General features: G+C 42.8%; 1 protein-coding gene across 8 annotated transcripts in view; it reads right to left on the bottom strand.

Annotated features, from left to right (window-relative positions):
* The window catches only part of KIAA1671 (KIAA1671 ortholog), a 650,892-nt gene that overhangs the window by 213,479 nt on the left and 423,357 nt on the right, over positions 1-14,056 (bottom strand). For all 8 annotated transcript variants that reach the window (XM_069214707.1, XM_069214708.1, XM_069214709.1 and 5 more), the window contains one exon: positions 13,663-13,775. In XM_069214707.1, coding sequence (XP_069070808.1) covers positions 13,663-13,775 — 113 coding nt within the window. The remainder of the gene's footprint in view (positions 1-13,662; positions 13,776-14,056) is intronic.

Here is a 14,056-nt window from a genome sequence, read left to right on the forward strand (position 1 = left end):
TCCAAATATAAGAGTGTGTAAAAAAGACGTCTATTTGAGAAATGCCCTGTAATTCACATGCTAGTATGGGCACCCCAGAATTCAGAGATGTGCAAATAACCACTGCTCCTCAACACCGTATCTTGTGCCCATTTTGGAAATACAAAGGTTTTCTTGATAGCTATTTTTTACTCTTTATATTTCAGCAAATTATTTACTGTATACCCGGTATAGAATGAAAACCCACTGCAGGGTGCAGGTCATTTATTGGGTCTGGGTACCTAGAGTTCTTGATGAACCTACAAGCCCTATATATCCCCGCACCCAGAAGAGTCCATCGAACGTAACATATTATTGCTTTCAAAAATCTGACATTGCAGGAAAAAGTTACAGAGTAAAACGTAGAGAAAAAGTGCAGATTTTTCACCTCAATTTCAATATTTGTTTTTTCAGTTGTTATTTTCTGTAGGAAACCCTTGTAGGATCTACACAAATTACCCCTTGCTGAATTCAGAATTGTGTCTACTTTTCAAAAATGTTGCGGTTTCTGGGATCCAGCATTGGTTTCATGCCCATTTCTGTCACTGACTGGAAGGAGGCTGAAAGCACAAAAAAACGTAAAAATGGGGTATGTCCCAGTAAAATGCCAAAATTGTGTTGAAAAATTGGGTTTTCTGATTCAAGTCTGCCTGCTGGTGATTTTAGCACCACACACCCTTTGTTGATGCCATTTTCAGGGAAAAAACCACAAGCCTTCTTCTGCAGCCCCTTTTTCCAATTTTTTTGAAAAAAACGAAATTTTCACTGTATTTTGGCAAATTTCTTGGCCTCCTTCTGGGGAACCCACAAAGTCTGGGTACCTCTAGAATCCCTAGGATGTTGGAAAAAAAGGATGCAAATTTGGTTTGGGTAGCTTATGTGAACAAAAAGTTATGAGGGCCTAAGCGCAAACTGACCCAAATAGCCAAAAAAAGGCTCGGCACTGGAGGGGGGAAAAGGCCTGGCAGCAAAGGGGTTAAGGTACAAAGACAAAACATACACTATCGACTAGAAAGAACAGAGGCAGGTAAATGGCATCAGTGAATGACCAATTGTACACCAATTCGATGCGACCAGCATTAAACTCAAGTATATACTTGGGAGTGAATTGGAAAGGACGCCGTCAAACGCATATTTTATGCACCCTACACAAGATGTATGAAAATGTCTTCATTTTACTCCTGTAAGCGAAAGTAGTAATGCACACAGAAATGGAGAAAATTTAAGTACATGGCAAATCACGTATACAATAATAGTTCTTAATTTAAAAGAGCCCTTTCCATGGACGCAACCACCATTTTTCCTTTAGGATGTCTCTAAAGACTTACATTAAATCACGCAACAACTCAACCTTTACTGCCTAGGAGCAATATTCCTACTTCCACCAGTAATGCATCATTTGAAAAATGCCTGCTATAGTGTCTGGGGAGTCACAATGTAATAAAAACATATTCGTGCTGCATGTCCAAAAAAAAAAAAAAAAAAAAAAAAAAACACGACCTTCTGAATGTAATTTAATTTGTTGAACGCAGACAGCGAAATACATTTAGAACAGTTTCTATTTACGCACACACCCCTCAAAATATTTCAAAGCATAACATTACGTTTTTGATGCATCTACCTTTTTAGCATTAATTATAAACATATATTATGATTACCACCCAGAACGTTAATTTTCTAATTACCTGAACTGATATTCATTGATACAGATTAAATGACTACCATTTCTATACAGATTTTCATTTAATTTATAAGGTGCAAAAAGCAAGTCTGCTGCTATTTAACCCCTTCGCTGCCAGGCCTTTTCCCCCTCAGGTGCCAGGCCTTTTTTTGGCTATTTGGGGCAGTTCGCGATTAGGCCCTCATAACTTTTTGTCCACAAAAGCTACCCACGCCAAATTTGCGTCTTTTTTTTTTCCAACATCCTAGGGATTCTAGAGGTAAACAGAGTTTGTGGGTTCCCCTGAAGGAGACCAAGAAATTAGCCAAAATACAGCGATTTTCCTTTTTTTTTTTTTAAATGGGAAAAAAGGGCTGCAGAAGGCAGCTTGTGGTTTTTCCCCCTGAAAGCGGCATTAACAAAGGGTTTGCGGTGCTACAATAACCATCTTCCATGCTTTCAGGAACAGGCAGACGTGAAAAAGAAAACCACATTTTTCAACACAATTTTGGCATTTTACTGGGACAGACCCCATTTTTATAATTTTCTGTGCTTTCAGCCTCCTTCCAGTTAGTGAAAGATAAGGGTATGAAACCAATGCTGGATCCCAGAAAGCTAAACATTTCTGAAAAGCAGACAAACTTCTAATTCAGTAAGGGCTCATTTGTGTAGATCCTACAAGGTTTTCCTGCAGAAAATAACAGCTGACATAAAAAAATATTGAAATTGATGTGACAAAAAACAGCCATTTTTCTCAACATTTTACTCTAACTTTTTCCTGCGTTGTCAGATTCTTTAAAGACATATACCGTTACGTCTGCTGGACTCTTCAGGTTGCGTAGATATATAGGACATGTAGGTTCATCAAGAACCCTAGGTACCCAGAGACAACAAATGAGCTGCACCTTGCAATGGGTTTTCATTCTATACCGGGAATACAGCAATTCATTTGCTGAAATATAAAGAGTGAAAAATAAGTATCAAGAAAACCTTTGTATTTCCAAAATGGGCACAAGATAAGGTGTTGAGAAGCAGTGGTTATTTGCACATCTCTGAATTCAGGGGTGCCCATACTAGCATGTGAATTAAAGGGCATTTCTCAAATAGAAGTCTTTTTTTTACACACTGTCTTACATTTGGAAGGAAAAATTGTAGAGAAAGACAAGGGGCAGTAACACTTGTTTTGTTATTCTGTGTCCCCCCCCACCCCCAAGTCTACTGATAAAAATGGTACCTCACTTGCGTGGGTAGGCCTAATGTTCGCGACAGGAAACGCAACATGGACACATCACATTTTTACATTGAAATCTGACGTGTTTTTTGCAAAGTGCCTAGCTGTGAATTTTGGCCTCTAGCTCAGCCGGCACCTAGGGAAACCTACCAAACCTGCGCATTTTTTAAAACTAGACACCTAGGGGAATCCAAAATGGGGTGACTTATGGGGCTCTCACCAGGTTCTGTTACCCAGATTCCTTTGCAAACCTCAACAATTTGGCCAAAAACACACTTTTTCCTCACATTTCGGTGACCTACGTTTTTGGTCCTGGGCTCTGCAGCCATATAGGGAAACCTACCAAACCCAAACATTTCTGAAAACTAGACACCCGAGGGAATCTAGGGAGGTGTGACTTGAGTGAATAACCCAATGTTTTCTGACTCCAAATCCTCAGCAAACCTCAAATTTAGAGTAAAAAAAATAAAAATCCAATTTTCCCCACATTTCTGTGTGGATCAGCACACTGGGACAAATTTCCTACCAGCCAACGTTCCCCTCAGCCTCCCAGTAAGCATGATACCTCACTTGTGTAGGTGGGCCAAGTGCCTGTAAAAGGGAAGAGCCAAAAACATGTCAAAACTGAGGGGGAACCAAAGCGGGTCACAAAGGGCAGTTTGAAAAAAAACATTTTTAGGCTGACAAGTGTGGCAGAATTTGTATTGGTGTAGATGAGACAATGCTGGGTGGTAGGAATGTTGTGGATTCCTGCAGATTCCGGAAGGTTTCGTCAAATGTGTGATTTCCAGCAAAGTTGGAGGATTGCAGGGCATTGTGGGTAAGAAAATGGTGCGGGGGCATGTGAAGCACACCACCCTGGACTCACCCACATGTTTAGTTTTCAGATGTGTCTAGGTCTTGTAAAAAATTTTACATGGCAGCGTCCCAAAGTCCTAGAAGTGCAACCCTACCCATTCCAAGTGGGACGATTTTGAGAGCTAGCCAAGCTCTCATGACCCAAATGTAAAACCAAAACCCAAAATAATCAAATGTCCTCTTGCTTGCCGTGGGATAAGATGTTTTAGTGTGTGGGGGGTGAGCTGAAAGACTGTTACCCCCTCTGTCGGATGAGGGCAAAACCATGACCATACTGGTTGGTAGCCAGCACCGCACTTTTTTTTTTTTTTAATTCCCTGGCATCTATTAGACTTTCTGTCTGCCGGGGTGTGGATCGGGGGTAATTGCCCCATCTGCCCACTGGTGGGTAGAACAACTTTGGCCCCATTTATTTGGGATGGGGGTATGGCCATACCCCACCCTCTTATTTTGAAAAAAAATCTTCTCTGGTGGGATTTCCTTTAAAAAATAGTCCAATCTGCGCCCAAGTGGGGGCAGATACGGCCAACAGTAATGCGTCCCCAAGGGGATCGACCCTTTCCCATGGGGCTGCCCCCCCAAACAAAACACACAAATACACACACACCAATCCCTGGTGCTTAAAGTGGTTTCTGCACCCCCCCCCACCCACCCCTGGGGGCAGATCGGCCTAACAGAAATAGGCCGATCTGCCCCAAAGGAGGGCAGAAATGGCCTAAATAGAATTCGCCCCCCAGGGAAGTGACCCTTGCCTAAGGGCTCGCTCCCCATACATAAAAATACATCCCTGTTGCCTTGGGGTTTCTGTCCTCCCGGGGGCAGATTGGCCTAATTATAATAGGCCGATCTGCCACCGGGGGGGGAGGGGGAAGAAAAGGCCTAAGAATATTTTGCCCCCCTGGGGAGCAGCCCTTGCCTAAGGGGCCGCTCCCCTTATGCGCAAATATAAAAAAAAAATCCCTAGTGCTAGTGGGCATTTCTGCTGCCCGATCGCATTGCGATCGGGCAGCAGAAATACTTGCAGTGACATGAAAGGAAAGGCCTTTCCTTTCCTTTCATGCCAATGCCGGCTCCCTCCTCCCGAGAACAGCATGCTTCCAGCACGATGGAAGGTGATGTCATCAGATATCACGGGGGGGGGGTTCTGGGGTGGAAGGGGAAGCAATTCCCCTTCCATCCCAGACTGGGGGGGGGGGTGGGAGGGAGGCCCACGGAGCGAATGCTAGCGCTCCCCTCCCCGTGGGCTGGGTCCAGGACAAGGTGGTTACGTTTGTGCCGCCTGAGCGCCACCGGAGGAAACCACCTCGTCCACGGCACCCAAGGGGTTAATCATCAGAAACCATGGTGAACCCAACTGGATTTATTATGATGGCCAGTAGAAATTTCACATTATAACATGAAAACATAATGTTTTCCATTCTTGCAATTTTCATAGCAACTGCTCCACCTGGCTCCAGAGACAACTCCCAGGTTATCTTTTAGTGACTATGAGGCAGCCCTTAGCACATTCAGCTACCTGATTGGTTCATCAGTTAACACACCCTACCATTGCCCTCTTCAATAACCCTACCCAGCCAGTGCTGCAAAAGACAATTTAAAAGTTGCAAAGCGTAATTCCTTTAGGCATGGTACTCGTTGGGCCTTGGTTGATTGAAGCTCACAGACTAATACCCTCTACTGTTCACAGCAGGAAAGCCATTGTGTGCAGCCAACCTCTACTTGTCATTCTTATCTCATCCTCAACATATCACACAGTCCTTCTGCCCCATCAAGCACACCCATTGCCCTTTAGCACTTATATGAGTCTTTTACATTTTAATATACATTACACACATAGACTCACCTCTCCACCTACCTCTCCTCATCTTCAGCGCATTCAGAATTACATTCAGTCAATAAGTGTTCTTGCACTGGACACTGCTGATCTGTTTATCCATAATAACCTACTCTCTTACATCACATGCAAACAAAACCTTAATACTGCCAAGACTAACTAATGTTTTGTAACTGTTCTTCAGGTAGCAATTTAATTAAGTGAGGAAACTATTCAGAGTGGTCAAACATTGCTAACACCTTTTTTTTAATCTGTCAAAAAATCAGTTCATATCATCAGTATTTTATTTCAGATATTTACAAATCATATTCAAAACAGACTGGTCTACAAACGTCACTGCACAAACCTCACATACTGCATCCTGAGACGCATTTAACCTCTGACAGTCGAATTCTCAATCATCCTACACTCTCTATAAGCAACCTCTTGAGATGACATTTCGTCATTTATCATCAGTCTCTAATCCTCGAAGCCATAACACTCGTACCCAGCCTTCCAAATTAGCTCTGCAATTTGGTGCCATGATATGCCTTTCCTTATTAAGTAGAGTAGATAACTTGCTTCAAGAGCAAGATAGTACATGGGGTTATATCGAGTACTCCACCAAGCCTTGCTTGAAAGTATCCACTTCCGCACCACCAACACCATCTTAAATTCATCCCCTCATTAACTCTCTGGTTGAAAACAATTTGCAAAGATCAACTCTTCCAGAATTCCACCTGTGCCATGCTGGATTAACATGGTTAAATACTCACTTCCATGATGTGTAATCTGTACATGGAGTATCTGGGAGCACAGTTAACAAGTCATTACTATCCACAAAACATTTAACCCTCCTGTAAGAGTACCTTAAAGCCATGTTAGCTAACAAAATCCATAAACCAATATCCTGTCTGAATGTCAAACTACTGGCATCCAGGTTTGAATATCTTTAATTTAGCAGAGAAAAGACAGTCCTTGTCCTTCTAAAAGGAAGCCCTCAGCCCTCTTAAGCCCCTCCGGCAAGAGTTGGGTCAACACTAGGAATTTATGTACTTCACCCATCTATGATCATTTGTTAAATTCTTTAGTTTTCTTACTGATCCCTCTTTGTCCATCAAGGAAAATATAAGGAAAAAAAGCAGACAGTAAAGTTCCATTGATCGCATTTCAGAGCAAATAAAGTCCTTCATTCTATGAAATTCCAGTTCACAGTACACACACTCGTTTTATCATGTACTGCTGAAGTAACCCACCACTCAGATGAACCTCAAGTGTCCACACTGACACTAATCAAAGCTGTTCTTCACACAGAGTTTTAACTAAACACCAACTAATTAAAGCTGGAGTACATCACCCACTACCTTCAAAGATCTCTTCCCTGACAGAATCCACTTTAAACTCTGATCTATAATGTATTCCAATTTAGAAAATCAGATTACCTGGTCTCTAAAGTCTACATTTTTTATGTCAGGCAAAATTACAGGAGCACATTCCCTGTGTAATTACAATTTCAAAACACTATCTAAGAACACACCAACAGGCTTTTTCCTCTGTATACAGTCCGAGACACTGGAACAGCCTACCATGTGCATCTCAGAATTGCTCCTCGGTTGGTGCAATTCAGCAAAGGGCTCAACACGAATGTCTTCACAGTCTTCGTACTATCCTAGACATAATCCTTTATATCCAGTGCCTCACATTGTATTTTTACACAGACCGTCTTTAGTTTTCACAGTAAATGTATGTGTGTCACAGTAGCCTCACAACAGGTTACATATCTTGCATCAGCGAGGCTGCTTCTGTCAATAAAACAGTCTAAGCTTTTAGACTATAATGGTTTTATTTAAGCCTATACTTTACTTTACTGAGGTGAACATTAGTGGTTTGGGTTTAGGAAGTGATTAAGAAAATGCTTGAGCTCTTTGCACACATCCTCAACAAAGCCCTAGAAAGATGTGCAGTTGGAATGGGGCATTACTTGAACAAAGACGTAAAAGGGAGGGAATGCATATAAATGCATTCTAAAGCTAGATCCCACACTGAGACCAAACAAATGTAATAAATTACTTTATAAAATAAAACTAGTTAAAATAATTGAGAAAAAAGGGTTAGAAAAACAATATCGGCGTTAGCAGCATAGCACGAGATGAATCAATAAAACATACATTTATTTCCGGCCGTCGGATTCCTACAGCAGAATGCAGTTCATTACTCCTGGGAAAACAGTTGCCAAGGTAATAAAGGAGCGTGTACAGTAAATCACGTGCATCGTTTGACTGAGACACAGCCCGTATTGAAAGGAGATGCTCAATGTGTATGTAAGTTAACACCTTAAAAAAATGTATGGGAGTTACTCACAGATACAAATGGAGCCATATTACGTATCAATCCACGGCACGGCGCTTCTTTTTAAAGCGTTATTTCATTAGGTTAGAGTAGAAAAATTGTAAATGAACAGCATCCATGTGACAAGGTGGTAGAAAATTAGGTAGACAAAGGGAAGTAGACTGTGTTACCACTACATGTGAACAGCTCTAAGGAGACAACAGATCCAGTTCAGCTCTCCTGTCCACCACACTACACCACTCCTACCCATTACACCTGCATTCCACAATACTGCACTCCCGCCTTACTCTATCCATCACATCAGGCCTCCTCAGTACCTCACACCAGACTCACATTTAGCAAGTTTCTGCACTCCTTTCCAGGTAGACAGTAAGGAGAAACAAGAAGAACCAGGCTGGTGGTTGCACTAATCATTCGGAGAAGCAATGTGTTCAGTGCCTGCAGCAACACAACTCAGGTCAGTCATGTTTCCATAGTCTCCTTCCATCCACTTTATATGTTGCTCATGTATTTGTTTGCAAGTGTTTACTCAATAACTCAACGCCTGTGCAATCTGAAAATAATCAAAATACATGATAAAATATATCACTAACATTCCCCATATGATTACCCAAATAGAGTGCTTCTTTAAAATCATGTACAATAATCTATTTACAAGGTAGCAATAGCGATCACTTAGGCATCGAGTCAACCAGGTACTTTCCTCAAATATTGATAGTTCAGGACAGTTCAGATGTTTTCTTTAAACTCCGTTTGTGTTTCCACCAGTGTTAGACTTTTTCATCCTTGGCGTGGTCTCCCTTAACTTTTTGCCTCTGTTACCCAGGTTGTTGATGTGTGATGGACTCTGATTTTTCTGTTTTTGTTACTCTGGGCACTTTACCGCTGTTAACCAGTGCTAAAGTGCAAGTGCTCCTTTACAAAATGTGTATGTAATTGGCTTATCCATGATTGGCATATTTGGTTTACTAGTAAGTCCATAGTAAAGTGCACTAGAGGTGCCAGGGCCTGTAAATCCAATGCTACTAGTGGGCCTGCAGCACTGGTTATGCCATCCACATGAGTCGCACTGTAATCATGTCTCAGACCTGCCACTGCAGTGTCTGTGTGTGCAGTTTTACCTGTAAATTCGACTTGGCAACCAAACCTTCCCTTTTCTTACATGTAATGCACCCCTAAAGTAGGCCCTAGGTAGCCCCAAGGGCAGGGTGCAGTGTATGGTTAAGGTAGGACATATAGTAAAGTGTTTTATATGTCCTGACAGTGAAATATTGCTAAATTTGTTTTTCACTGTTGAGAGGCCTGTCCCTCTCATAGGTAAACATGGGGGCTACCTTTAAATCTGATTAAAGTGTAGATTCCCTTTGGGAGCTGATGGACATGTGGAGTTTGGGGTCTCTGAGCTCACAATTTAAAAATACATCTTTTAGTAAAGCTGACTTTAAGATTGTGAGTTTGAAAATGCCACTTTTAGAAAGGGAGCATTTTCTTGCTTATACCATTTCTGTGACTCTGCCTGTTTGTGGATTCCCTGTCTGGGTCAGTTTGACAGTTGGGCTGGTCGCACCTCACACTAGACAGTGACACAAAAGGAGCTGGGGTGTAGTCTGCATTTCCTGATGAGCCACCTGTGCTAGAAGGGAGGGGAAGAGTGGTCACTCACACCTGAAAGGGCTGTGTCTGTCCTCACACAATGCAGTCTCCGACCCCCTGGTGAGTGTCTGGTGCCTGGCCTGGGCAAGGCAGGATTTCACATTCAACGGAGACTTTACTTTGAAGTATGCCTACTTCAAAGGAGAAATTGGGTATGAAAAGGGCACCCAAAACCACAGACTTTAGAACACTTCTGGAAACAAGAGGAACCTCTGCCTGGAAAAGAGCTGAAGAGAAGTGCTGCCCTGCCTGTGACTGTGCTTTGTGGAGCTATCCTTTAGTTGCTGCTTCTGCCAGAGTAAGAGGGCAAAGTATGGACTTTGTGTGCCTTCTATCTTGTGAAGAAATCTTCAAGGGCTTGATTTAGAGCTTGCCTCCAGTTGTTTGAACTCTCAGGGACAGCAAAGACTTCTCTCTGCCAGCACCTGGAGTCTCAGGAGAGACTCCTGCTCTGACAAGTGGTGCCCTATCCAGTCCCTGGGCCCTTGAAAGGAAAGCTGGTGGAAATCCAAGGAAATAGACTTCGGACAGATGGTGCTGCTGAATCCGGTGACGCCCCCTGCAGCTGACTCCGTGATCTTCGCTGGAACACGATGACCTTCGCAGGCCCAACGCCACTGCAGCCCCGCTGAAGTCCGCGACTCTGTGGAAGTCGTCGCACCACATCGTGACCGACGCCGCTCGAAGTGCGCGGATTCAATGTTTCGCACAGACGCCGCGATCCCCGACTTCGCGCATCGACTTGTTTTCACTCTTCACCAAAGTTACTGTACTTGGGGGTCTAAGCGACTCCGTGTCCGGCGCTGCTGGTGTCGGCTTGTTGGGAACGACTCCGTCACGACACCGTGTTAACACCTCATTGAAGCATTTTGTGTTTCTAAGCGCTATTTGTGAGTTTAATCTTTAAAAATTCATAACTTGACTTGTGTATGTCGGATGTTTGTCGTTTTGGTCTTGTTTTGTTTAGATAAATATTTCCTATTTTTCTAAACTGGCGTTGTGTCATTTTGTAGTGTTTTGATTGAGTTACTGTGTGTGTTGGTAGAAATACTTTACACCTAGCACTCTGAAGTTAAGCCTACTGCTCCGCCATGCTACCAAGGGGGTAAGCAGGGGTTAGCTGAGGGTCATTCTCTTTTACCCTGACTAGAGTGAGGGTCCTTGCTTGAACAGGGTGTAACCTGACTGTCAACCAAAAACCCAATTTCTAACAACCAGTATGTTGGACATACTAAAATGACAAGCATCAGAGTTGTGTCCGCCCTATTATGTAGGGGAGTGGTTTACACCAAATCTTGTTTCAATGCCTACAATTTTACTCGACCCAAACACAATTTCAAACAGGTAAAATCTAATGTCAATTAGGGAATTCCAAGTTGGTTGGTGTAGCTGTTGATCAAGTTAAGATACACCCATTAGGTGGATAAACTAGATATTTTGCATGATCCAACATCCTGCATAACTCTAAAAACAGACCAATCTATATTTATGCATGAAAGATCCTTCACCAGGCTTGAAAAACGGGTACAAATGTTACACGTGCACAAGTTACCAGCTGCAAAACAAACAGGAGATGCTCTGAGTGCCTCATCACTACTGCAATAAATCAATTTTTAAAGAAAGAAACAAGACAGAAGCACTCTCCTACAGTGGCGGACGGTAATTTTAGGAGGGAGTGGGGCGTTTGGGAAGCACACTCATTCATTCACACACGCACTCACATCCATTCACTACACCCATCAACATTCAAACATACACGCACGCACCAAACATTCATTTAAAAAAAAAAAAAACACACACACTCTTTCCTTGAGCTCTGAGGTCCCAGGAGGGTTGGGACTGCTGCCTTCCCTCACTGGCTGACTTTAGGTCAGCCAATAAGGGAAGGCAGCAGTCCCAACTTTGTCTCAGAGTGGGATGGGGGTCAGTGAGACTTCTGACCCCACCCCACTCTGTGACGAGGTGTCACTGATTGACACTCACCCTGGGCGCTTCAGGGCTTAAACTTGAAGCGCCCAGGTCGAAGTCAATGGGTGACGCTTCCCCTCGTCACCAAGGGGAAGGGCCTCGAGGCACCTTTGCTGAGCCGAGGAGGTCACGCAAATGGTAGCTGTGACCTCTTCAGCCTAGCAAAGTTCACCTCAGGCAGCCAGGAGTCTGCGCAAATCGCGCATGTCTTGCTCCTGGTTGCCTGAGCTGAACATGAAGAGTGTCTGTCAGGCTGACCTTTGCCCAGCCTGACAGGCACTCTTCATGAGGGGAAAAAGGTGAGGAGGATGTGGCCCCTCCGCCCTAAAGGACGGGCCGCGGCTGCTCTACTACCTCGAACAGAGGGACATGCTTCATTCTCTTAAGACATCATCAGCATCAGTCAGAGTATGAAAAGTTAGAAAGGTCTTTCTATACAGGTTCTTATGTGAAGAAGCTGAAAACGCAGAACTCCTCTACAGCAGGTCAAGAGTCCTAACAAAGCCTGTCAATATGCCTCAAACTTTCTCTGGAGGATAACTGCGTAGTTCAGACTTAATATTCAAATGTTTTCTCGCTAGTAAACACCACCAAAAGAGTATAATCTGCCTTAAAGGTTGTTGGTAAAGGGGAAGTAGGCCCTCATGTTTCTGAAATGACTATGCACAAAATGTTAACATACTTCTTTTTCTATTATAGAGTTCTATACAGTGCAAACTCAATCCACAGGTGTCAACACTTTACAAACAAGCAGTGACAAAGTCAGTAGGTATTGCCTACTTGAGATTTTGGCTTTGTCAATGTTTTAGCTATGTTGTAGAGCAGAATAGCTACTAAGCTGCATGGCTGAAACTTACAGGAAAAAAGTGCTATGACGTGGCCAGTGCTGCGTCATAGTGCTTTTTTTTATTTTTTTGCTGGAGGGAGGATTGGGAGGATGCAACACAAATCACCGGTGGAGGGAAATAGCACTATGACCTGGCCAGCAATGTCTGCCTAATAGCACTGTTTTTGTTACGGCTGCAGGATGAGGCAAAATAGACAAAAGAGGGAGGGCGGACAAGTGGGGGGGGGGGGGGACAAGCAATCCTGGCAACAACAGGAGGAAGAGGGGGGTAGGTGGTGGCAAGTAACAAAGCCAAAAAGGAAAACAGAGGGGAGGTTGGGAAAGCAACCTGGGCAAGCAACATGGGCAATGAAAGGAGTGAATGTGGATGGGGCAAGAAAACAGAAAGGAGAAGGAAGAATTATACAAGGGAGAAGCTGAAAAAGACCCACTATGGCACACTGCCAAAACACAAAGAAAAAATGAGTGCCTACAAAAATGAGAACTGGAAGGACACAAGTAATGCATCCCCCAGGGAAGGGACAAACTACAGAAGAGGAAGGAAGCCTACGGCAGCTGACTAATGAGCAGCAAGCAAGAGAGTGAAAACGAAGCCAAACGACGTTAGGCAATGGGTGGTCTCCAAGCCCACTGATAGAAAATAAAAGGTCTTGAAGAAACTGCATATGCTCTGTCAAGACAAGATCTAAAATGAAAAAGAAACAAATGTTGATTAAAGTATAGTTTTAAAGGACTTGATATCAGTAAACCTTTTTTAAATGTGAACCTAAGTCCCAGAGGGAAAAAAGAACCCAATATTGAATACATTACAGTTTAAAAGGGCTTATTTTGGCAAACCTTTTTTGAACGTGAGTCCAAGTCCCAGAGGAAATAAACTGGTGCACTTTCCAGTTCCATATACAATATTTTATGACATTTTAAAATACACAAAATTTTGCATTTAAAAAAAAAAAATCCGATCTGAAATATTACACTTTTGTATGTTCTGGATGGAGTAACCTGCCTCGGAGCATCTTGTTCCTTGGCCTCATAGTGAAGGGATGTGCTTGGATGAGAACCGAAGAATCTGCCTAGCCAGCAAACTAACCTATTCAACCACAAAACTAACCACAACACTGAGCAAACAGCAGCGTATCATTCATTTGTTGATACTAAGTTGAGGAAGAAGATTCTCCTAAATGACAGTTTCAGAAAATAGGCATCGAAGGTATGACTTATTGGGCAGGACACATCTAAAAAGAAATTGTCAATCTTGAAATTCTTACCTGTCCTGACTTTGATGTCCGGCACTCCAAGTACCATACTGGCTGTCTGCCTCTGGTACTAGAGTTTCTGTGTCCTTAGATGCTGGTCTGGAAAAACACTGCTTCAACTGGTCCTGAAAAAATGCACATAACAAATACCCTTAATGTTAAATAAAATGAAGCTACAATATGCGCTTATTACAATCACTTACAACTAAAAATGCTTCAGTATATAAATTTGCAATTGCTCAGCCTTCTCCGCCTACTGGCCTTTTTTACTGCCCCAAAATTATAGAACAGATAATGAGGACACATACAAAGTGAATGGAAACTTGTTTTATGAAAAAGCTGCAAAAGCTTTGTGTTATAGTTCGAGATGGAAATTCCAATAACAGATTGCGGGAAATTGAAACTT

This window comes from Pleurodeles waltl, chromosome 11, assembly GCF_031143425.1.
Source record: "Pleurodeles waltl isolate 20211129_DDA chromosome 11, aPleWal1.hap1.20221129, whole genome shotgun sequence".
NCBI lineage: Eukaryota > Metazoa > Chordata > Amphibia > Caudata > Salamandridae > Pleurodeles > Pleurodeles waltl.